The sequence below is a fragment of the Leptinotarsa decemlineata genome, unplaced genomic scaffold (genome assembly GCF_025532065.1).
Source record: "Leptinotarsa decemlineata unplaced genomic scaffold, Ldec_3_MD MMD2_tig00000505_RagTag_RagTag, whole genome shotgun sequence".
In the NCBI taxonomy this organism is placed as follows: Eukaryota; Metazoa; Arthropoda; class Insecta; order Coleoptera; family Chrysomelidae; genus Leptinotarsa; species Leptinotarsa decemlineata.
This window is the reverse complement of record NW_027412549.1, coordinates 17,756,740-17,781,073: the sequence shown is the minus strand read 5'-3', so window position 1 is coordinate 17,781,073 and position 24,334 is coordinate 17,756,740. Positions and strand designations below refer to the sequence as shown.

Here is a 24,334-nt window from a genome sequence, read left to right as displayed (position 1 = left end):
CTTATGAGGGCCTCCTAAATAGTTAAATAGTTAGGCAATGAAATTATCATGTATAAGTTTGGCAGGTAGTAATAGTCATAATGATTCAATTTACTATAAACGCACGACATAGAATTTCTATAAACAGAATTGTGAAACCTGAAAACGCTATGGTATAGCAAAATATGTGTCGTGGTTTTGTGAACTTTCAAGGGAAATCTCACATCCAAGTGTGTTTTTTGAATACGTCATAATGCATTTTCATCACGTTGGTGTGTTCTATCATATTTTTAAATTTGGTAAATTTCTTCATTTCTTTCTTTGGCTGTTCCACACAATTTTTTGTATGAAGATGAAGAAGTGAAAGCAAAAAAGCTTTTTTTCTAAACACCATCAACTACATATTCAAATCTCACAGTGGGTGAAAACTACTTGAAACAAAAAGGGTCAGATCAACAAATAAGGGGAATTTATTCGATTATCAGTAGTTATTCAAATAACCTGAATGTCGACAGTGAGCACCCTAAATCTACTTTTATCAGGTATTATTTCTATTAATCCTCCTTCATTTCACAACGCACACACACACACAATTTTCCTTCAGATATCCAAAATCGTACAAGGTCAATACACTGGTTTGTTGGTGGAAAATAGTCTGATATGGATTACGATTATTCTGACGAAGATTCCGATAATGAAGAAGAAGGTAGGTGATTCATGATTCTTTTGATAATTTTATAAAACAGTGCGACTCGGAATAATTGAAGTATCATTTAATAATCTGGCTTCACCTATTCATGATAAAATAGTATCGTTTTTTTGCTCGTTTTTCATTATTTGTTTTTATTCATCGGTACATAGTGAGGCATGGTTCAAGTAAACGATATAGTGCAACCTTACCCTTACAACAACACTTACCCTTTAATAATATCGTTAGAAAGCTAACTAATTTCATTATTCAATAATCATTTCTGATTATATAAGAATCTCAAACACTATATTATATATATATATATATATATATATATATATATATATATATATAAAGATATATATATATATATATATATATATATATATATATATATATGATATAATGTATGTATGATATAAATCAAAAATGAAAATTCATGAACACAACACTCGAAAATAGTGGGCAAACCGCGGATACGTGTTTCTGGCTATTGTCCTCATTAGCGCGGTGCAGCCAACTGCAAAGATGGGCAACACTTGTTTGCCGAAAAAAGGAAGCAACACATACGTACGGAGTTACCCGAAACACGTGTCCGTGGTTTGCCCACTATTTTGGAGTGTTGTGTCCATGAATTTTCATTTTTGATCTATATCATACACACTCAATAGCATCTATATCTTTATTTATATCCTGGACCCGGATGTCACGCAGGTAGCTATAGCTGCCTACGTGGTCATGTCAGATGTAGCCTGGGAATTCTGGGTCTTCTGACTGGAACCACAAATGTGCGGTTGGCTCCTGTTATTGACTCCGTACGTATGTGTTGCTTCCTATTTTCGGCAAACAAGTGTTGCCCATCTTTGCACTTGGCTGCATCGCGCCTATATATATATATATATATATATATATATATATATATATATATATATATATATATATATATATATATATATATATATATACATATATATATATATATATATATATATATATATATATATATATATATATATATATATATATATATATATATATACAGGGTCCTGCAACAGTGGCGCGGTGTTCCATATCTCTATATAGGAAGCAGATAGGAATCTAATTTTCTATAATATTTCCTTATTGCTCGAGCTCGACAAAATAAAAATATTGGCGGTCACACAGGGTGTTCGATTTTTTCTGGGCGGATCCCAACTGTGTCTTTTTAAATGGCAACCTATATTTTTTATCGCTTTTTCGGTTTCTTCATAGAAAATAAAATAAACTTTATGTATATCTGCACTTCGAAAATATTGATGGTTTTCGAGATATCTAGCATGACAGGTTTTTTTTTCCAATATTCGTCACTCAGAATATTTGAAATTATAAAGTGGTGCCAAGTCCAGTTGAAATTTTTTTTTGGTCGAATATTCTACATTGGTAACTCTCTCGAACGATATATCTGAAATCGACCTGTGATATACAGGGTATGAAAACCGCTTGCCAAATATTGTAAATGAAAATTTGCAAAATCTTCCTTATATTAAATGGAACACCCTGTATATTATTGATCCATAAGAAGCGCCAACGAAACCTCTACAAATTTCATTAAGTATTCCCTATGGCTAAGTTCAATAGTTTTTCTTAAATGAGCATTTCTTTCGAAAAATGGTCATTTTTTCAAAGCGAAATCCATTTGACGACTGATAAGAATATACAAAAAATACCCTTTCCTTAAAATATCGCCCATTCCTAAAATTACCTGTTGCTAGATAAACAAGTTGCGAATTACACCACAAAATGGACGTTCTTGAATAGTTACAATAATTTCAAAAATCTCGGAATTTGTGCCATATTCTTTCGGTCTAAAACAACCTTTCAGCGAATGAAATATTTATTGGAAATCAAGTAGTCTGGCAAATGACAGAACAAAATATTTGGCTGCAAATGAATATTGAAATTTTTAGTCAATCGTGAAGTTGAACTGTCGGTATAATTTCATCAGAATGTTGTTATCAAAAAGTGATTTGATTGATATGATTTTCATATTAGGTGAATCAGACAGGAATTGTTTATTGGCAAGTAGAATTTATTCTCAACGGTATCCAGATAGAAGGCATCCAGATGAAAGATCTTTCCGAAAGGTCTTGGGACGATTCGTTGAAACTGGATCTATTAATTATTCCAAACATGAGCGCATCAAGCCAGCTACTAATGAAGATAATGAATTGCAAGTTCTTCTTGCTGTTGAAGAAGATCCTAGTAGGAGTCAACGACAAATTGGGGAAATAGTGGATATAAGTGAGAGATCAGTGCAACGAGTATTGAAGAAACATCGCTTGCATTCATACCACGTTCAGTTACATCAAGAACTACTGTATGCTGATTTCGAGAAAAGAGTGAGATTTTGCAATTGGGCCATGAACAAAATTCGTCGAAACGAATATTTTTTCAATAATATTTTATGGTCGGATGAATCGACATTCCATAAAAATGGATTTGTAAATCGACATAATTACCATTATTATGCGACAGAAAATCCTCACTTATTGAGACAGGTGGATTATCAACATAGGTGGTCGATAAATGTCTGGGGAGGCATCATTGGAGAATATGTAATTGGTCCATACTTTTTTGAGGGACATATGAATGGTGCAATGTATCTCAATTCCTTACGAAATGATTTACCAGGTTTGTTAGATGATATTCCTCTTGACCTCCGCAATAGAATGTGGTTACAACATGATGGTGCACCTGCTCACTATTCGGCAGAAGTGAGAGATCATCTAACTGAAGTATTTCCCAATAAATGGATAGGACGGAATGGGCCTGTACGGTGGCCCGCTAGATCACCAGATTTGACGAAACTAGATTTTTTCTTATGGGGATACATAAAAAATATGGTTTACGTTGAGCCACCAACTTCTCCCGAAAATATGCGACTTAGAATAACGAATGCTTTTCGCAGCATTACACCAGCTGTCTAGCGCAGGGTAGAACAGTCTTTCAAACATAGACTTCAGCTCTGCATTCAAGAAAATGGAAGACATGTTGAACATATTTTATAAAAGTTTCATTATCAACCTTAATTAAACTCTCCCTTTTGTAGTTTTGTAATTTGCCAGTTGACAAATTTGAATATCTAGAACTCAAGCTCTGAATGAATATAATAACATGAAAAAAAATAGTTATTTATAATGTTTCTTTCTTTTAACTTGTTTGGTTTGATATTGCACGATTTATGAGTGAAATTCTGCATCCAATGAAAAAATAATTTTCCATTTAGCAAAAAGTGATAGGTACATACATTTATTTCGTTAAAAAATATTTGTTTGGACACCTTCTAATGTACAAAATTGAAACAAGATATCTTTCGTATATTTTTATCAGTCGTGGAAGTTGTCTATTTACAGCTAATTACATAACTCTTAGTTGGATGTCGGTACTCATAATTCATCTTTGAGTAGAAATATCATGTTCAAAATATACCTTCTCTACACATATTTTAGATAATGTGATAAGAAACAATACTGTTGAAATTCTTGAACAGTGAGTCATAAACACGAATTTCTTTTTGAAATTTACATTGAAAATTCAAATGTGCTTTTGAATAATAATGAGAACATCTGATGAATAATCAATAGGGTAATTGTTCAAAATTTTTTCCGTCAACACTTATACACGATCTGCAACGGCGCAACATAGAAAATCGCACTTTTTCAAATGATTCTAAATTTTCGGCAATCGTTATCGATGCAGCTTGAATGCGGGCAACTAATTCTTCTTGGCTTTTTGGTTCTGTTTCATAAACCAGTGACTTCATATGACCCCAAAGAAAATAGTCAACAGGATTCAAATCTGGTGATCTGGCAGGCCATTTGTGGGGTCCACCTCGACCAATCCAATTGTCACCGAATTTCCGATTTAGGTACTCTCTAGCAGCTAACGAAAAATGAACAGAAGCACCGTCGTGCTGAAACCACATTCCATTCCGGATATTCAGAGGAACATCTTCTAACAATTCAGGCAATACTTCTCCCAAGATAGTGCTATAATTGTCCCCATTCAAATTATCTGGTAAAAGATAAGGACCAACTAAACGGTTTTCTACTATTCCTGCCCAAACATTCAATGAAAATTTTGTTTGATGGCCATGAGGATGAATAGCAAAAGGATTTTCCTCGGCCCAAATATGGCTATTGCAAGAATTGAAAATACCTTCCCTTGTGAATTTTGCCTCATCAGTGTATAACACTTGCTTGATAAATTCCGGATTATTTCTCCACATACTTAAAAGCCATCGAGAAAATTCAATTCGATCTGGATAGCCCTCTGGTTTCAGAGCCTGAACTTTTCTCAGTCGATATGGGTATAACTGCTGTTCATGCAAAGTCCTCCAAACAGATGATGAAGACACATGCAGCACTCTAGCTATAGATCTACAACTTTCAGACGGATGTTCAGCAGCATAGTTCAATATCTCCTCTTCTGTGATATAATTTCTTACAGTTCTCTGTATACCTGCATTCCTTCTGGTAATTAAAAAACTTCATGTTTCCCTGAGTCTTCTGTCCACGTTTTCGAACGTTTTCCAATTAGGAATTCTATTTCTTCCAGGAAAATTTTCACGATACATTCTTTGTGCCAACCTTCCATTTCGTCCCGATTTTCCATAAATAAGGTGCATGTCCGCTAACTCTTCGAATGTAAAATTCATTTTTATTATACGAAATACACAATCAAACACTTTCTGACAGCTACGTTAACTTGGAAGTGTCATACGAATCTCATTTCATTTCCACAGCCCCCTAACAAATTTATTATTGTCAATGAATAAAGTAATCCTCATTGCTTAGGTGGATCAAAGATTGTTATAAGTCACGTGAATGTATTCTGAAACTATTCAACCAGTGGCTGAAGAGCTCGAGAATATCGGTACAGTTATCTAACAAAACTATAATAGATATGCCCAGGAAACATTGTAGATGGCTAAGGTTGAAACAAGTAATGGTATTTTGGTTAATCGATAAGACTTGGATTTTTACCCAGTGAGAGAAGATAATTCGATAAAACATTGAGTTCAGTTTTGCCAACTATTCGTAATTGTCTTTGAAAATCGTTTGGATGGAACATTTTATTAAAAAATAAATCTCGAGGTAAAGCCATTCAGTAGGTCTGCGGGCTCACAACATATCTGCAAAAAAAGTTGGTAAAATGGTAGAAAATCCGCAATATGTTGCCGAAGTGAATAATTTTTCAAGCACACAATGAATGGTAGAATGATGAAAGAGTTCAAATAATTTCGGTTTTGGAATTTCGATTATTTTACTCGATTATTAATATTCCCATATGAGAATGCACCTATCAGTTCAACTCAATTTTTCTCGAAAACTACTGGTTTTTTCTCATAGTGAATGTTAATTTGGTTTTTACGTAAAATTGATCAAGGAATTCAAAAAAAAGACGGTTGTGGATATAAAGTCAGTGGCGTAAAAAATAAGGGGGGAAATATAAGCTATTACCCCGCTGGAACGCCACTGGCTACTGATACTGAAGCAAACATACCACTGGAGGAAGCACATTCTGACTCGTAATCGATTTGCTGAGTTTCATTAATTTATTCCTTTTAGTCCGGGAGCTACGACGAAAAGGGTCTTTTTATTTTGCAACTTCAACGCCCTGTATTTCTGAAACGGCTCATTTCCGGACACACATGTCCTACCTCATTTTTCATCATTTTGCAAGAGGAATGACGAGGTATAAGTTTGTCCGTCGAATTCTGAAACACCTTGATATATATATATATACAGGGTCCTGCAACAGTGGCGCGGTGTTCCATATCTCTATATAGGAAGCAGATAGGAATCTAATTTTCTATAATATTACCTTATTGCTCGAGCTCGACAAAATAAAAATATTGGCGGTCACACAGGGTGTTCGATTTTTTCTGGGCGGATCCCAACTGTGTCTTTTTAAATGGCAACCTATATTTTTTATCGCTTTTTCGGTTTCTTCATAGAAAATAAAATAAACTTTATGTATATCTGCACTTCGAAAATATTGATGGTTTTCGAGATATCTAGCATGACAGGTTTTTTTTTTCCAATATTCGTCACTCAGAATATTTGAAATTATAAAGTGGTGCCAAGTCCAGTTGAATTTTTTTTTTTTTTGAGAGCATGTTTAGCAAAACCGATTCGTCATTTTGTCCGAGGCGACAGTTTCTTTTGTCTTCGGAGAGACGGGTTCCTATACTTTGTTTCGTGGTTCCGATGTAGACCGACCCGCAGCTACACGGAATCCAGATACCACTGGCGTTGCTAGAGGTTCTCTAGGGTGCTTGTCGGCGACGCGAAATCGACTGTTTCGGATTCTTCTGCACACTCTCACAGATAGCGGAGATGTTTTCGACAGGTATTGGGTTTCGTCGACGAACGGGTGTTGGTCAATTATTATCAATTATTGTTGAAGATCGGAAGTACCTGTTGAAAGACTATATAATACATTGATTTTTTTTTGTTATATTCAATTTTAACAATTGTTCAACATAACATCCTGGATTAATTCATTTGACTTTTTTGGCAGCACCCGTTGTCCAGTGTTATTGCAAAGGTCATTGCCCATTTGAAGATCCAGAAAGAGAGGGCCTTTGCGAAGTCACAATCCCCGGCGGCAAATGTTTTGCATCCGTCGTTGTTGAAACTGATGATTACGAAGACGATTATCCCACACTAACATTTGGATGCTTGCCAGATACTCAAATGGCAACATTGCAGGTGAGTTCGCTATATTCATTGAACACAACGAACATTGAATTTTCTAGATAATTCGATCAAAATTGATCACAAACTGTACGTTGTATAGACGGAAGAAGACGATTAGAAAGAGATTTTCAAATTTCACATTTACAGTTAGTAAAAATTATTATTTGTTCGACTGATGATATTTTTATTTTGTAGAAACTCTCATAGAATATAAGATAAAGAAAATCAATTTTATATATTATGGAATTGACCTACACTTGATGAAAATCCATACCCAATCCCTTGACATATCAAAGATATTGCGGTTGCTGTATTTCTCGATATTGCAGGAGCATTTGACAATACATCACCTAAATCTGTAGGATCATTTCTGGCTAGGAAAGGTAGTTGCAGAACTGCAACTACGACTCTTCAAGGCACGGCCATTAGGTTCAGGGTCACCAGGGTCACCTCAAGGTAGGATATCATCTCCCATTTTGTGGTCGCTCCTGATGGATAGTCTGCTTGATGCCCTCGACAGAAGAAAAGTAGATATGCAAGCTTATGCAGATGGCAAGATCCACGTTGGAAGGGGTAACTTGTGATAGCCGTTTGTTCACAGTTTGTGCTTTGTTCACAGTTGGTGCTTGAGGTAGCAGATGTCTGTCAACCCCAACAAAACTGTGATAATTCCCTTCATCAGCTGAAGGAAATTGGACAACCTAACGCCATTTTTTCTCAATGGTGAGGTCATTCCATTTGGAACGGAGCTGAAATATCGGTCGTAGGATTTGTGGTAAAACTTGGGGTATACAACGACTTGTCGACAGCACACTTGTCTCGTCATTATATTTGGATTCCAGGACATCGGCTGCGGATGCACATCTTCTCCGGCAGCAGGAGGTTCAATATCTTAATGACGATCTAGAAGTAATTTCGAATTGGGGTGAATGTGATCAGGTTCAACAATTCAATGCAACGAAAACCCAAGCAGTGATTTTTTCCATAAACATAAATGTTTCCGAAATGGGCATAATAATGTCAGGTCAGACAATTCTAACTTGGTTAGCGAAACGTGTGTCGAGAGACGGTAATTTGGTTATGCTGTTGGGAAAGTGTTTCCAATAGCCTAATTATTATATTTTCTATTTTTTTTCAGTGCAAAGGATCTTTAGTGCCGCACTTTCAAAGCAAAAGTATTGAGTGTTGTAATGATGCTGATTTTTGCAACAGCCGCCTCTTTCCGAAACACACAATCAAAAACGTCAGCTTGCATCATAAAATGCCCTACATCCTGCTAGGGTCGTCTGTCACTTTGTGCTTTACTGTACTAGTAGCTATTATAGCATTTGTTTTCTGGAGGTATCGCAGAAAGAAGAGAAAAGAAAAAGTTGAAAATAACTCGAACACAGAGAAAATGAGCACTGATATGAAAGAAAATATTGACGAATCTAACAAATATATTGATCGATTTCAGTCGAGCACTTTACCTCAGCTAATTGAAGAGTCCGCTGGATCTGGATCAGGACCCACTATTATGGTTCAAAGAACGATTTCCAAGCAGTTAGAGATGGTAGGTTGAGTTAGTTCTAGGCAATAAATAACAATTATTTTCTCTTTCAGCATTCAACGATTTCTTAGTTATATCTGGTTAAACCTAAGAATGAACATGATTTTGAAGATATATTATTGAAGTAAATATCATGAATGATTTCATTATTTCATTATGTTGTCATTCTAAAAAAAATATCTTTTTGAAAAAATAAAATTACACTCCTTGGATAACTGAAAAAATAAGACTGATGCAGAAATTGAGAGATGAAACATTAACTCGATTCATTAAGTCAAAACTAGCACCTCATTGGGATTACTATAAACAATTGAGGAATTATACTAACACGGCTATACCTACGCTACAAAACATTAACTCGATTCATTGAGTCAAAACTAGTACATCATTGGGATTACTATAAACAATTGAGGAAGTATACAAACACAGCTATACCTACGCTACAAAACATTAACTCGATTCATTAAGTCAAAACTAGTACATCATTGGGATTACTATAAACAATTGAGGAATTATACAAACACAGCTATACGCTACAAAATATTTACTCGATTCATTAAGTCAAAACTAGTACATCATTGGGATTACTATAAACAATTGAGGAATTATACTAACACAGCTATACGCTACAAAATATTCACTCGATTCATTAAGTTAAAACCAGCACATCATTGGAATAACTATAAACAATTGAGGAATTATATTAACACAGCTATACGCTACAAAATATTAACTTGATTCATTAAGTTAGAACTAGCACATCGTTGGGATAACTATAAACAATTGAGGAATTATACTAACACAGCTATACGCTACAAAACATTAACTCGATTCATTGGGTCAAAACTAGTACATCATTGGGATTACTATAAACAATTGAGGAATTATACAAACACAGCTATACGCTACAAAATATTTACTCGATTCATTAAGTCAAAACCAGCACATCATTGGGATAACTATAAACAATTGAGGAATTATACTAACACAGCTATACGCTACAAAATATTTACTCGATTCATTAAGTCAAAACCAGCATATCATTGGGATAACTATAAACAATTGAAGAATTATATTAACACAGCTATACGCTACAAAATATTAACTTGATTCATTGAGTCAGAACCAGCACATCATTGGGATAACTATAAACAATTGAAGAATTATACTAACACAGCTATACGCTACAAAACATTAACTCGATTCATTGGGTCAAAACTAGTACATCATTGGGATTACTATAAACAATTGAGGAATTATACAAACACAGCTATACGCTACAAAATATTAACTTGATTCATTAAGTCAGAACCAGCACATCATTGGGATAACTATAAACAATTGAGGAATTATACTAACACAGCTATACGCTACAAAACATTAACTCGATTCATTAAGTCAAAACCAGCACATCATTGGGATAACTATAAACAATTGAGGAATTATATTAACACAGCTATACGCTACAAAACATTAACTCGATTAATTAAGTCAAAACTAGCACATCATTGGGATTACCATAAAAAATTGAGTAATTATAATAACACAGCTATACGCTACGAAATATTAACTTGATTCATTAAGTCAGAACTAGCACATCGTTGGGATAACTATAAACAATTGAGGAATTATACTAACACAGCTATACGCTACAAAACATTAACTCGATTCATTAAGTCAAAACCAGCACATCATTGGGATAACTATAAACAATTGAGGAATTATACTAACACAGCTGTACGCTATAAAACATTAACTCGATTCATTGGGTCAAAACTAGTACATCATTCGGATTACTATAAACAATTGAGGAATTATACAAACACAGCTATACGCTACAAAATATTTACTCGATTTATTAAGTCAAAACCAGCACATCATTGGGATAACTATAAACAATTGAGGAATTATACTAACACAGCTATACGCTACAAAACATTAACTCGATTCATTAAGTCAAAACCAGCACATCATTGGGATAACTATAAACAATTGAGGAATTATATTAACACAGCTATACGCTACAAAACATTAACTCGATTAATTGAGTCAAAACTAGCACATCATTGGGATTACCATAAAAAATTGAGTAATTAAACTAACACAGCTATACGCTACAAAATATTAACTTGATTTATTAAGTCAGAACTAGCACATCATTGGGATAACTATAAACAATTGAGGAATTATACTAACACAGCTATACGCTACAAAACATTAACTTGATTCATTAAGTCAAAACTAGCACATCATTGGGATAACGATAAACAATTGAGGAATTATACACAAGCTACGAGAAAAGGGCATAATATAAACTACGTGACACTGCTAGTAAAGGGTGGATGGCAGGAACTTAAGAATTTAAAAGTTGCGAAAAGTAAAAATAAAGAACTCCCTGAGAACTTGAAAAATGTAGAAGCTATTAGCGATGAAGACTTACTGGATGAAGACTTACTGCGCTTTCATGGCACGAACAGAAAAGAAGATATATGTGATCAATTACTGAAAATGAAACCTTCAGCATCATGATTAGCATAAAATCACAAGCATATGGGGTAGATGATATCAATATAAATATTATAAAAATGTGTGGTTCTTTCATTAAAACGGTACCAACTCACATAATAAACAATTGCACAAGTCAAAGTTATTTTCCTGATGCATGTAAATGTGCTAAAATTATACCCTTGCCAGAAAATAATCAACAACAAAATTTTAATGATTCAAGGTCAATAAGTATTCTTCCGAAATTTTCCAAGATTATAGAATGAGTAATGGAAAATCAAATGCCACATAAACAGTCTGGTTTCAGAAAAGGTTATATTTGTGCAAGAACATCATTAGAGTTTGTAGATGACATAATTATTGCTATAGATAAGAATGAAGCCGCCATTTTAATTCTTTTGGATTAGCAAAAGCATTTGACACCATCAATCATAAAATAGTCTGTGCTATATTACATTACAAGTTTAGGTCCATGATATTTATTATACTTGGAGAGAAGTTAAAATAGGTGTACCCCAAGGCAGCATTTTAGGCCCACTTTTCAATACCCTCTATACCCCCCAATACTACTCTATACATTTATCAAAAATTTGAAATCTTGTAGATATTACTTTTATAAAGATGACTATCAAGTATATTTATCTTTAAAATCTTCAGATATAGGTCAGGCAGTGACCGATATGAATTTTTATCTGAATACGATTTCCGAATTGTCCACTGACCATACGTTGAAAATCAGTCCAAACAAATATGAGTATAGCTATTATCTTTGGAAGTGATAGCATCAGGGAAGAAGTAAAAAACTACAGCTTGGAAATGTGAGACTCTTAGATACAATTTAGACCGTATTCAAAAAATTTGGGGTTAATTTCAGATCATAAACTAAGATTTCATGAACAGGTAACCTACAAACTTAAAATTGGTTATTCATCATTGAAACGTGAATATCCCATCCCCATAGACAATATTTGGATGGGGATGTTAAGAAAGTGCTATGTGATGTCATACCTACCAAAAAACAATAACTGCTCTTTTTTTTAGCAAAGAGTAGTTGGAAAAGGCCGATACGGTGAGGTCTGGTTCGCGAAAAGGCAAGGAGAGAAAGTTGCAGCCAAAGTTTTTCTCACTACCGAGGAAAAATCTTGGAAGAGAGAATTGGAGGTATATCAGACGATTCATATGCGGCACGAAAACATATTAGGCTTCATAGCATCGGATATCAGAGGTAAGAGTAGGACTCCATATTCTCAAAAATGTAACACTCCTTACATGTTTTCAGGAAGTTGTGGCTGGACTCAGATGATTTTAATCACAGATTTTCACGAATATGGATCTGTATACGATTATCTCCAAACGCGTACTATTGATCCACGTTCATTAGTGACTATGGCATGGAGTATATCCAGAGGTCTGACACACCTTCACGAAGAAATCTTTGATGTAAGAATCATTCAGTTAATGAACAACTGTTGATAATAGTCACCCAATGAACATTGTAACATTGAGTACTGTAGTATGAAGAAACTATATACTATGGAGAAACTTTAACACAGGTTCCAGTATACGGGGTGTAACCAAAACGTAGGTCATAAATTGAAACACATTCTGGGGTCAAGAATAACTCGAGTGGATATAACTTACATGTGCACACAAAAAAGTTACATCCCTTGGAAAGTACTAAATGAAAATACATTTTTTTTCAATATTTTATGAACTGTTAAACATTTTGTGATGAAAAAGGATCCATGTCTGCTCAGTGATTCACCAGGATACTTGGAAGAGGTAAATTTAGGAATAAAGCATGATGTGTGGAGCTCCTGCGCAATTCGATAACGAAGTTAGGGAATATCTTTCCGGTCTGCAGGGGCCCTGATGCACTTATTTCTTGGCCAGGCAGAAGTCCAGATCTTAACTCTGTCAACATTTGCTAATGGAATATTTTGAGAATTAGGAGTGGACCGAACCGTTACATTACCCATCATAATTAATGAACAATCTCACAAACATATCTAACATTTTTCATTTTTAGACGCGTTTAGACATCGTAGCTTGCTTGGTAGAGGAAGCTACGATGTTCGCGAAATGCGTCTACAAAAGTTACGGTAAATGATTTGCCAGAATACTTGGAAGTGGTGAATTCAAGAATAAGGCTCCTGTGCAATTCAATAACAAAGTTAGGGAATATCTTTTCGGTCGGTACCCTGGACGTTGGATTAGAAGTGGCCCTGATGCACCTATTTCTTGGCCAGCCAGAAGTCCAGATCTTAACTCTATCGACTTTTGCTACTGAAGTTTTTTGAAAGAGGACGTGTATTCTGTTGGGATGATTGTCGAACAACAACTGAGGTATCGAATCATTGAAAGTGCGAATGGATTTCGTCAGAAGCCTATGATATTTCAAAAAATTCAGTTATCTTTTTTTAAAGCGTTACCTAATGTGTATTCACGAAAGTGAAGGCCATTTTGAATATTTATTTCAGGAAATTCCTCACATTTTTACATATTTTATGTGCCTGCAAATAACTTGAATACTCATTATTATAACTTTTTTATTGCTCAAAATTTTTGACACATCTCGATGAAAACGGGCTTTTCGAAAGATTGTTAACTAGCAAAAAAAATGATGTATCGAACCATACTTAGTCACAACTAATTTAGATGTAACGCATAGAAGATTTTGAAAGAGTTCAGGAGTTCAATACCACCCCTAAAGTTTGTATGGGCTGAACATATTTCGTGGTTCCATATGAAAAAGATACTCTTTCGGTGAGAGAGCCAAGGATTCATTTTCATTTCAAAGTGTTGAATAGTTCATGAAATATTGGTAAATATCAAATTTCATTTTGTCGATGTCAACAATGTCAAGTCAGATTTGAAGTAAATTTGTCATCGCGTTCCTCAGGGTTCTATCCTCGGTCCAATATCATTCATCATTTATATGAATGACTTATGTATCTTTATTCCACCAACAAAATGAGTTTTGTTTGCCGACGACACAACCCTCACATGCTCAGACAAATCACATATCAGTTTACCTCAAATGAGACAGATATGAAAACTCAGCAAACAATTGGTTCACAGCAAATAAACTGAAACTGAAGGAATATTGTAATATTGGTCCAGCCACATTGAAGCAACTACTCGTAAGCTGTCTAGTGTTTTATTTGTTCTTAGACAGTTGCGAAATGCTGTAGGTTTGATGACACTGAAGATAGCTTATCATTCACTATTCCACGCAGTTAGTTCATACGGAGTATTGATTTGGAGGCATTCCACAAACTCAATCACAATTTTCAGATGTCAGAAAAAAGCCATGAGAATCATGGCAAATATAGTCGTCCTCTTTTTATTCAATTTGAAATCATATATATTTATGTTGTGTTATTGGAGATTCACAAGAATATGGAGATGTTTCCAAAACACTTTCACAATTATGACTATTCAACAAGATCCGCATGTTTATTGAATAATACAAGACACAGATTAGCAGTTGGTCAAAAAAACTCCCTGAATTTAAACTTATACAACTGTCTCCATCCCACAGACAAATCTTTGGATTTCAGAAATTTTAAAAATAATATCAAGAGATATATTCTCAACCACTGTTTTTACACAATCAAAAAATATGCTGCTGTGGCTGGTCAATTCATAGTTCTTGAAAAATGATTCATGTTGTAAAGTTCTGATGAAGCCCTTTCGTATTTACTTTAATCTAAAGACGTTGTTGCTCATTTTAAGTATCTATCATAGTACCTATAATATATAGTATATATGACTTGCCATAAATATATTTTATATATAGAGTGGTCAAATAATTTACTCTACTCTATTTTCCAATGCTGTACTATTTTTGTATGCACATTCGCATTAAGGTAAGTATATACAAGCGAGTTATTATTGACCCCGGCATATGTGACTCAATTTATGACCTACCTTTTTGTTATACTCTGCATATGTGTGAAGTGTGTAATGAAACACACAATATTATAAAAGTCATAAGAATTTTTTTCAGCATATCATGAGAAATCAAACAGAAAAATCTGAGGTTTCGAAAACTCTCTCCATTTATATTATTTATAATGATAATAATATTGCTTTTATTGTTTTCAGTCATAATACTGTTACGTTTTCCCCCGTGGGTTCACCAATAATTGACTACCCTGAATAGACTTAACTTTATTCCACTTTTAATACAACAAACACTTCAACTGAAAACTTAACTATTATTTGAATGTCTATCGCCTCACTAGATCACTTTGCGTACCGCACTGTGGCTTCCACTTGACTGTATCGATATCTTCGTGGCTAGCCTTTAAATATCGTAATTGAATGCCGTAGAAATTTGGCCGCAGTTGCATCGAAGTCGGTAGCATTATTCTCGCTTTTCTAGACTAGTGGAGAATCATCGTACATACGCACGCTCTCAGCTACGTCACGTTTGGTTTATGATTACCAGTGGCGGCCGGCGTTATTTTTTATTTTTTGCATGATTCACAACAATACTAAATACTACAGTGTTGTTTCTTAGACATATTGGTGAAGAGGACCGACACTAAATGGGAAACATATGTATATCCCACTCACATAGGGCAGTATCTGAACCAGAAATCCAACCGTCATCAATCAACTAAGAGAGAAATCATCAATACTCTACTAGACCATGCTTTCGGGCTCTGTAATACAAAGGAAGGTCTCGAAAAGGAACTAGGCATCATCAAAAATGACTTTCAACGGAATGGTTACTTCAGAGTGATGATAAAAGAGACTTTAGCTTTAGAAGACAGCAAAGACCCATAAGGAAGAGAAACTGCCATAACTAGTACTTGTACTTCCCTACATCAGAGGATTATCGGAAAGGATGAAAAGGATTGGGTCCAAGTATAACATCAGAACCTGCTTCAGATCTGGGAACACTATCCGTGGCAGCCTCACGAAAACCAGGCCACCAAACGCGGACTGCGATTCCAAGAATTGCATTTAGCGGAAACCCTTCGAGTGCAGAGATTCATAAATCGGTGAAACTAAGAGGCCATTGAAAGTTCGCATTGCTGAGCACAAGAAACACACACAGCGAGGAGAAACCAGCAAATCCGAAATAGCAGAGCATGTTTAGAGTCATCAGCATAAAATCAAGTAGGCTCAAGCTGAAATCATCCACAAAGAGGAACACTGGTTTAGGAGAGAATTCAAAGAAGCTACGTATAAGTTGTCCAACAACGTATTCAGCCAAGCCAGCGTTGAGATACGTAACATATGGAAACCTCTAATCAAGCGAAAAACGACCAACTCCCGACAAACGGTCATCTCCCGCTAAAATCAATGAAGCGGAGAGAGGGAAGAGGGGACAGGTGAAAGCACTCGAATGACCTGTAAATAGTCGGATCTCGGAGGAATAAGTCCTGTATCAGTCCTGAGGGTAAGGGAGCTGGGCTCCAACCTGCTTGAATCGAAGATGATTTTCCACGGAATAAATCCAGTTATCACCCGAAGACGATTGTGGATACTAACAATCGGAACGACGTGACGTAACTTGGTTTGGAATCTTTCAATTTCACTTTTTGTTAATAATATTTTTAATTTCCAGCTTTAATTAATTTTTCAATTTTTTATTTTTTTGGTTGTAGCTTGTATGTTATTTCTTTGTAATTTCAGTTTTTGTTCAATAAAATTGTTATTTTCGGTTGATTTTTTGAATTTTTTTCAGAGATTTCAAATCAATTTATATTATATCAAACAATGGAAGTCCGAACTGATGAAATACACTACAGTGTTATAAAGTAGGTTCATTTCCCGTGACGAGAAATTCAGTTAATCCTAAGAAATTTGTATATTATTTTTTGAAAACAAAAGAATTCCATAAATTTTGTTTCAACAGATCGTACGTATTTCATAAATGTCATTTATTCTGAAGTCAACATATAACAATGCAAAACAAAAGTTCAGCTTTGAGATGACACCAATATGTTTTTGTGGAAGGCTTGGTATACTTGAAATTTGAGTTTTTTTATATTTTTGCGGGACTAGATTATAGATTAATGAAATATGTCCACTGCACGATTACCTAAAAAATTCAGTGTTGAAAGTAGATATTGTCAACAAGACTTTGTCTTATAATCAAAAGCCTCACGAAATGGAGTACTCTTCTATAGTATCCATAGTAATTCAATCAATTTCTTGGAGTTTATGTGATATCCTTTGCTTTCTTCTCACACTGAATATTAATTTCAGACAATTACTCTCTGCTATGTAATTTCAGCGGCAAGACATAAAAGGTGTACAGGAGAAGAATGAGAAAAATTGCTCTCAATGATACATTTCAAAACTATTTTGAGGTTGTAAATATTGAGTTTGAAATCTAAATTCGGAATGAAAAATCGAAATTTCAATTCAAAAGTACCGTAGGCTCTCATCTTCTAGCAAACTTTTTTTCAATTTGCATCAATTTCTGACTGAGCCAACAATTATTTTTCAATTTAAATTTGGATGCTTAGTACCGATAATAATTTTTCAGGTTCATGGAAAACCAGCTATTGCCCACAGAGACATAAAAAGCAAAAATATTCTAGTAAAGGCTGATGGAGAATGCTGTATTGCAGATTTTGGACTTGCTGTACAATTTAAATCAAACACAAATAAAATCAATCTTCCTTCTGACACGATTAGCGGTACAAAAAGGTATTTATGATTCCTGAGAATTCTTCCGATTTTGTTTGGCAATGGAACATCTCAAGAAATCTATAATATGTCAATTTCATTGCTATGGCTGAGAAATTGAAAGTATATGGAATTAGTTTTAGAAAGATTGAGACGTAATTTGAATTGAAAGCATATGGAATTAGTTTAAGAAAGATTGAAACGTAATTTGTTAGCAGAAAACCAGTCCAGTATGTGATACATAAGATGTTTTGAAGTGTTTTAAAGATTGGCTTGACCGAAGTCTTGAACGATTATGCTGGTGTCGTCTGCGAACAGTGAGAAGTGTGGTACACCATGTTAATTTTAATATATAATCACTTGTTAAATCTCAGTAATTATAATCATTATTTTTGCAGATATATGGCCCCAGAAATATTAAATGATACCATCGACAACCAAAATATATATGCCCATAAAATGGCTGATATTTATGCATTGGGTTTAGTACTGTGGGAAATGTCCAGAAGGTACGATTTTCTTTCGTTGGGTTACTTTTCAAAACTGCAATATATTGAAACTGCTATCACTTTTTGAAAGTCAATATCACAGCAAATAAGTTTTCTCTCGTACAGTTTTTGAAATTACATTGAGATACACAAGTGAGACGGACTTGTTTTCAATAAATTACTGCATTAATTGAGAGAAAATTATCGAAGTATTTTAAAATTTCTTTTTTTATACACAATGTTACAGTGAATTATTGTATTTATTGTCTAGATAGATATCAAGATATATTTCTCGATGGTATCCCAATATAAAATATCATAATCGAATTTTGGAAAAATTCATTAACAAACGATCAGTATCAGAATATTTTTCATCACATATTATACCTCCTTATTCTATAGTAAAAAGGAAGTGAAACCGTGAAACAAAAAATATAAACTATTGGTGCGTAATATCATATAAATCCTTCAGAAGAATTTCTTTCTTTTCATTTGCATATCTTCTTTAGGTGTTCTTACTTATCATATTCAACACCTTCATGGAATAAATGTTTTACACAAATATAAAAAAATATTTTCAGGAGTTAATAGTTGAAAAATGAATCAAACAGTGGTTTGAAAAAACATGATTTCGAAAACTTCCTCAGTTTATTAAATTTTCGGATATACTATCGAAATTATTTCGCTCGAACTCACTGTTTATGCACATATGATTTTTATATTAGGTTGCCCAAAAAGTTCTCTTCGTTTTTATGAGTCTACATTGAACTATAATATCGTTGGCACTTTTGCCAACGAAGGCAAGTCGAATAATTTCGTCAACATAAAAATTATGTTTTCGGTTGTCGATGAAGTCGACGAAGGCCGTTTTTGCCTGGTCCTGATTGGCTAAAGTTCTACCGGTGAGAAATTTATCAAAGTGCTTGAGAAGATGGAAGTCGGTAGGCGAGAGATCTAGCGAGTATGGTTGGTGAGGCAGACCTTTCATGCTCAATTCGTTTAATTTTCGGACAGTGATTTGGGAAACGTTCGGACTGCCATTGTCATTGAGCAGGATCCTTCTTCTTCTGTTGACCAGTGACGGATGCTGCTGACACAATTTTCGGTAGTTTTCGCCCACATGAGGCGATCAGAAAGGACACCTCATTGTGGTGGTCTGTGAATAATAATCTAGACTCTACCACAATTCCCAAGTATCTCACATTCGTTTTTGTCTCAATCTCACTCTCATCCATTCTTATGACCGGGGATCATTCACTTCTTCTGGCCTATAAGTACATACTCTGTCTTTTTTTCGTTGTACCCCAACCACATCTCTCCCTCCCATGCTTTGCGTTCACCCCAGAACAGATTCCATCTATCATCGACCCCATTGACGGAGCCACCTTTGAAGATGACCAGCTGGTCATCCGCGTAGGCCTGCACTTGCACCCTGCTTCCAACCATAGAGTCGGTCCCAGACTAGAACCCTGAGGACAGCCTCTCTTTACCGTTTCAGAGACCGTACCGCAGGTGACTTTTCTCTACCCTATGAAGCTCATGCACGTCTTACCCACTTTTTCGGCATTCCCATTCGCGTCATACACCTCTCAATTGCTGGTGCCCAGGCGGTATTGAAGGCGTTGGCCAGATCCAACGCCACAATCAGACTGTGTCTCCATCCACTCTTATTCTCTCTCATCTATTTCACCATTTTCTCTACGGCTACTACTGTATCCATTCCTCCTCTAAAACCAAACCGGTTAGGAGAGAATTTCAACTTCCTTTCACTCCAGATCTGAATCCTACCATTGAGAAGCCTGTCCAACATCCAACATCTGCCCCATGCCTGTCAGTGAACTGAAGGGCCTGAGGTTCCCGTCCTTTTTTGTATCCAAACGACCTTGGTTCGCTTCCATACTGCAGGGAAAAACTTTCTTTCCAGACAGGCGTTAAACAGTTCCATCTAGCATTCTCCCTCCCATTAACTTTGACGTACAAGGGTAATTATTTTCCAAATAAATATTTCAAAATCATTCTAGGTGTAATTTTGACGAACAATTCGATTTGGAATACCAAATACCATTCCAAGACAACGTTTCGAATAACCCAACATTCGAGGAGATGAAAGAAGTTGTATGCGTTAAAAAAATTCGGCCAGAAATACCAGATAGCTGGGACAATCATGAAATTATGAAAACTTTTGCTAAAATAATGCAGGTGAGTACTGAGGTAGAGTACATTTACTTTTAAAATACAACTTTTTTAAACTCTAACATATCACATACTTGTACGTATGCCTACTTTCTAATGAATGAATCTACCGGAAAAGGCCAGGTATGAATTCATCAACTATAATCTGTTTAGAAAGGAGAGAGACTACAGCAGTATATACAGATAGAGATTTTATCGAGTGTGTATGATACAAATCAAGAATGAAATAATTCGTGGACACAACACTCAAAAAAAAAGGGGGCAAACCGCGGACACGTGTTTCTGGCTATTGGCCTCATCAGCGCGGTGCAGCCAAGTGTAAAGATGAGCAACGCTTGTTTGCCGAAAGCAGGAAACAACACATATGCACGGAGTCAACAAGAGAAGCCAACCACGCATTTGTGGTCCCAGTTAGAAGACCTAGAATTCCCAGGCTACCAGGCTTCATCTAACATGACCACGTAGGCAGCTATAGCTACCTGCGTGACATCCGGGTCCAGGATATAAATACAGATAAAGATTTTATCGAGTGTGTATGATACAAATCAAGAATGAAATAATTCGTGGACACAACACTCAAAAAAAGGGGGCAAACCGCGGACACGTGTTTCTGGCTATTAGCCTCATCAGCGCGGTGCAGCCAAGTGTGAAGATGAGCAACACTTGTTTGCCGAAAGCAGGAAACAACACATATGCACGGAGTCAACAAGAGAAGCCAACCGTGCATTTGTGGTCCCAGTTAGAAGACCTAGAATTCCCAGGCTACATCTAACATGACCACGTAGGCAGCTTTAGCTACCTGCGTGACATCCGGGTCCAGGATATAAATACAGATAGAGATTTTATCGAGTGTGTATGATACAAATCAAGAATGAAATAATTCGTGGACACAACACTCAAAAAAAAGGGGGCAAACCGCGGACACGTGTTTCTGGCTATTGGCCCCATCAGCGCGGTGCAGCCAAGTGTAAAGATGAGCAACACTTGTTTGCCGAAAGCAGGAAACAACACATATGCACGGAGTCAACAAGAGAAACCAACCGCGCATTTGTGGTCCCAGTTAGAAGATCTAAAATTCCCAGGCTACATCTAACATGACCACGTAGGCAGCTATAGCTACCTGCGTGACATCCGGGTCCAGGATATAAATACGGATAGAGATTTTATCGAGTGTGTATGAAACAAATCAAGAATGAAATAATTCGTGGACACAACACTCAAAAAAAAGGGGGGGGGGGCAAACCGCGGACACGTGTTTCTGGCTATTGGCCTCATCAGCGCGGTGCAGCCAAGTGTAAAGATGAGCAACACTTGTTTGCCGAAAGCAGGAAAGCAGGGTAGACATATCTCAATGATTTTGTGGATGAATTGCAGTGCTATTTGCTTGAGACGACTATGTTGCTTTCTTTGATGTAGCGACATGTCTGTATTCTTGAAATTTTTTTACTCTCAGACAATACTGAACGAACTATATATGAATTGATGTTTCGAAAGTACCTGAAAATAAACAGATTCAATAATGGCGAATTATTCAATTCAGTTTGATCGTTCATAAAATATCGAGAGTTTTTGAATTGTTTATTTCCATACTCTCCAACAGGTTGAGTTTCAAACCTTTCTTCTAGAAATGGAGGGAAGGGGCAACCATGAATTCAAGCTCCCCCATTTCCAGAAGAATGATTTGAAATTCAACCTGTTGGGAGAGTATGGAAATAAACAAATTCAAAAACTCTCAACATATGATGAAAGATCAAACTGAACTGAAACTTACCAACCAAATTCTACGCGGGTAAAGCCGCGGACGACAACTAGTTATTCATATTGGAGTGATACGAAAGAGAAACCTTCAAACAATTTTGATTGGTTCGGGTGGGAAAGAAAACATCAAAGATGAATTTCAATGAAATTAATTTAGTTACTAGACGGTTCGATCAATATTTTTGTTATTTTTTGTAGGAAATGTGGCATGAAAATCCCGCTGTCAGACTCACTGCAATGAGAGTGAAGAAAACTTTAAACAAACTGAGAACTGCGAATGGTCACATTGCAATATATGTATATACTGCTAATAACTCCTCAAAATATGTTTGAGCGAAACCGAAGATACAGACGAATCGAAGAGTTCCAGTGATTAAACTTGTGTGACTCAATCCTGAAGAGCAGAAGGTTTTCTGTAGTATTTCAACCAAGATCTGACGCAATTATTCAACATAATTAAAAGGTCGAGAAATAGAGAATAAACAAAAAAGGAACCTCAAGGATCTGGAAACTAATGAATATTTCAATTGACAAAAAGTAATGAATTTCATTAATAAAATATCTGATGTGCAATCAAGGACTGTAGTTTTCTTCAAAAACAAATTCAATATTTATATTTCCTTTGGAATACAAATATTAATGAAAAAAAAATGGTTGTGGGACTTATGGATAAGTATAATTTGCTACTTTGTTGAATATGAAATATCTCAGGATAGTCATAGATTAACATTTAAAGTGGGTAAATTGATGGATGTAGCCGTTACTACATTGTAGGATATCATAATGAAGAAAAGATAATTAAAACTTTCTATGGTTTTATCACTTTTATTTGTAACTAACGTTACTGCAGTTTTGTCCTATAAGGACATTTTCAAACTTATACATTAATGAAAAAAAAATAAATAAATATGGTTGTGGAACTTATGGGGAAGTATAGTTCGCTTCTTTGTTGAATATGAAATATCTTAGGATAGTCATAGATTGATATTTAAAGTGGGTAAATTGATGGATGTAGCCGTTACTACGTGGTAGGATATCATAATGAAGAAAATATAATTGAAACTTTCTATGTTTTTATCACTTTCATTTGTAACTAACGTTACTGCAGTTTCATCCTATATGGACATTTTCAAACTTATACCTTAATGAAAAAATTATGGTTGTGGGACTTATGGGGAAGTATACATCGCTTCTTTGTTGAATATGAAATATCTTAGAATAGTCATAGATTGATATTTAAAGTGGGTAAATTGATGGATGTAGCCGTTACTACATGGTAGGATATCATAATGAAGAAAAAATAATTAAAAATTTCTATGTTTGTACCACTTTCATTTGTAATTAACGTTACTGCAGTTTTGTCCTATAAGGCATTTTCAAATTTATACATTAATGAAAAAAATTATAGTTGTGGAACTTATGGGGAAGTGTAATTCGCTTCTTTGTTGAATATGAAATATCTTAGGATAGTCATAGATTGATATTCAAAGTGGGTAAATTGATGGATGTAGCCGTTACTACGTGGTAGGATATCATAATGAAGAAAAGATAATTGAAACTTTCTATGTTTTTATCACTTTTATTTGTAACTAACGTTACTGCAGTTTTATCCTATATGGACATTTTCAAACTTATACCTTAATGAAAAAATTATGGTTGTGGGACTTATGGGGAAGTATACATCGCTTCTTTGTTGAATATGAAATATCTTAGGATAGTCATAGATTGATATTTAAAGTGGGTAAATTGATGGATTTAGCCGTTACTACGTGGT

At 35.2% G+C, this 24,334-nt stretch overlaps 1 protein-coding gene across 3 annotated transcripts; it reads left to right on the top strand.

The window, feature by feature from the left end:
• Nucleotides 1-367: 367 nt before the first annotated feature.
• Nucleotides 368-23,138, top strand: LOC111511542 (bone morphogenetic protein receptor type-1B). Of its 3 annotated transcripts, XM_023167569.2 has the most exons (10): nucleotides 368-521; nucleotides 584-685; nucleotides 7,235-7,425; nucleotides 8,552-8,965; nucleotides 12,509-12,692; nucleotides 12,747-12,907; nucleotides 17,979-18,142; nucleotides 18,520-18,630; nucleotides 20,631-20,808; nucleotides 22,759-23,138. In XM_023167569.2, the coding sequence occupies exons 2-10, from the start codon at nucleotides 640-642 to the stop codon at nucleotides 22,891-22,893; spliced, it is 1,584 nt and encodes a 527-aa protein (XP_023023337.2). In that variant the 5' UTR covers nucleotides 368-521; nucleotides 584-639; the 3' UTR covers nucleotides 22,894-23,138. The 3 variants fall into 3 exon arrangements, with proteins under 3 accessions (XP_023023337.2, XP_074030203.1, XP_074030202.1); XM_074174102.1 differs by lacking the exon at nucleotides 20,631-20,808; XM_074174101.1 differs by lacking the exon at nucleotides 584-685 and having other exon boundaries at nucleotides 370-521.
• Nucleotides 23,139-24,334: the final 1,196 nt, after the last annotated feature.

Bases quoted from the DNA above. Each gene is read 5' to 3' on its own strand.
- LOC111511542 (XM_023167569.2), top strand. From the start codon at position 640: ATGGATTACGATTATTCTGACGAAGATTCCGATAATGAAGAAGAAG. The intron at 7,426-8,551 runs GTGAGTTCGCTA...ATTTTTTTTCAG, and splicing joins CTCAAATGGCAACATTGCAG to TGCAAAGGATCTTTAGTGCC. The intron at 12,693-12,746 runs GTAAGAGTAGGA...ACATGTTTTCAG, and splicing joins CATAGCATCGGATATCAGAG to GAAGTTGTGGCTGGACTCAG.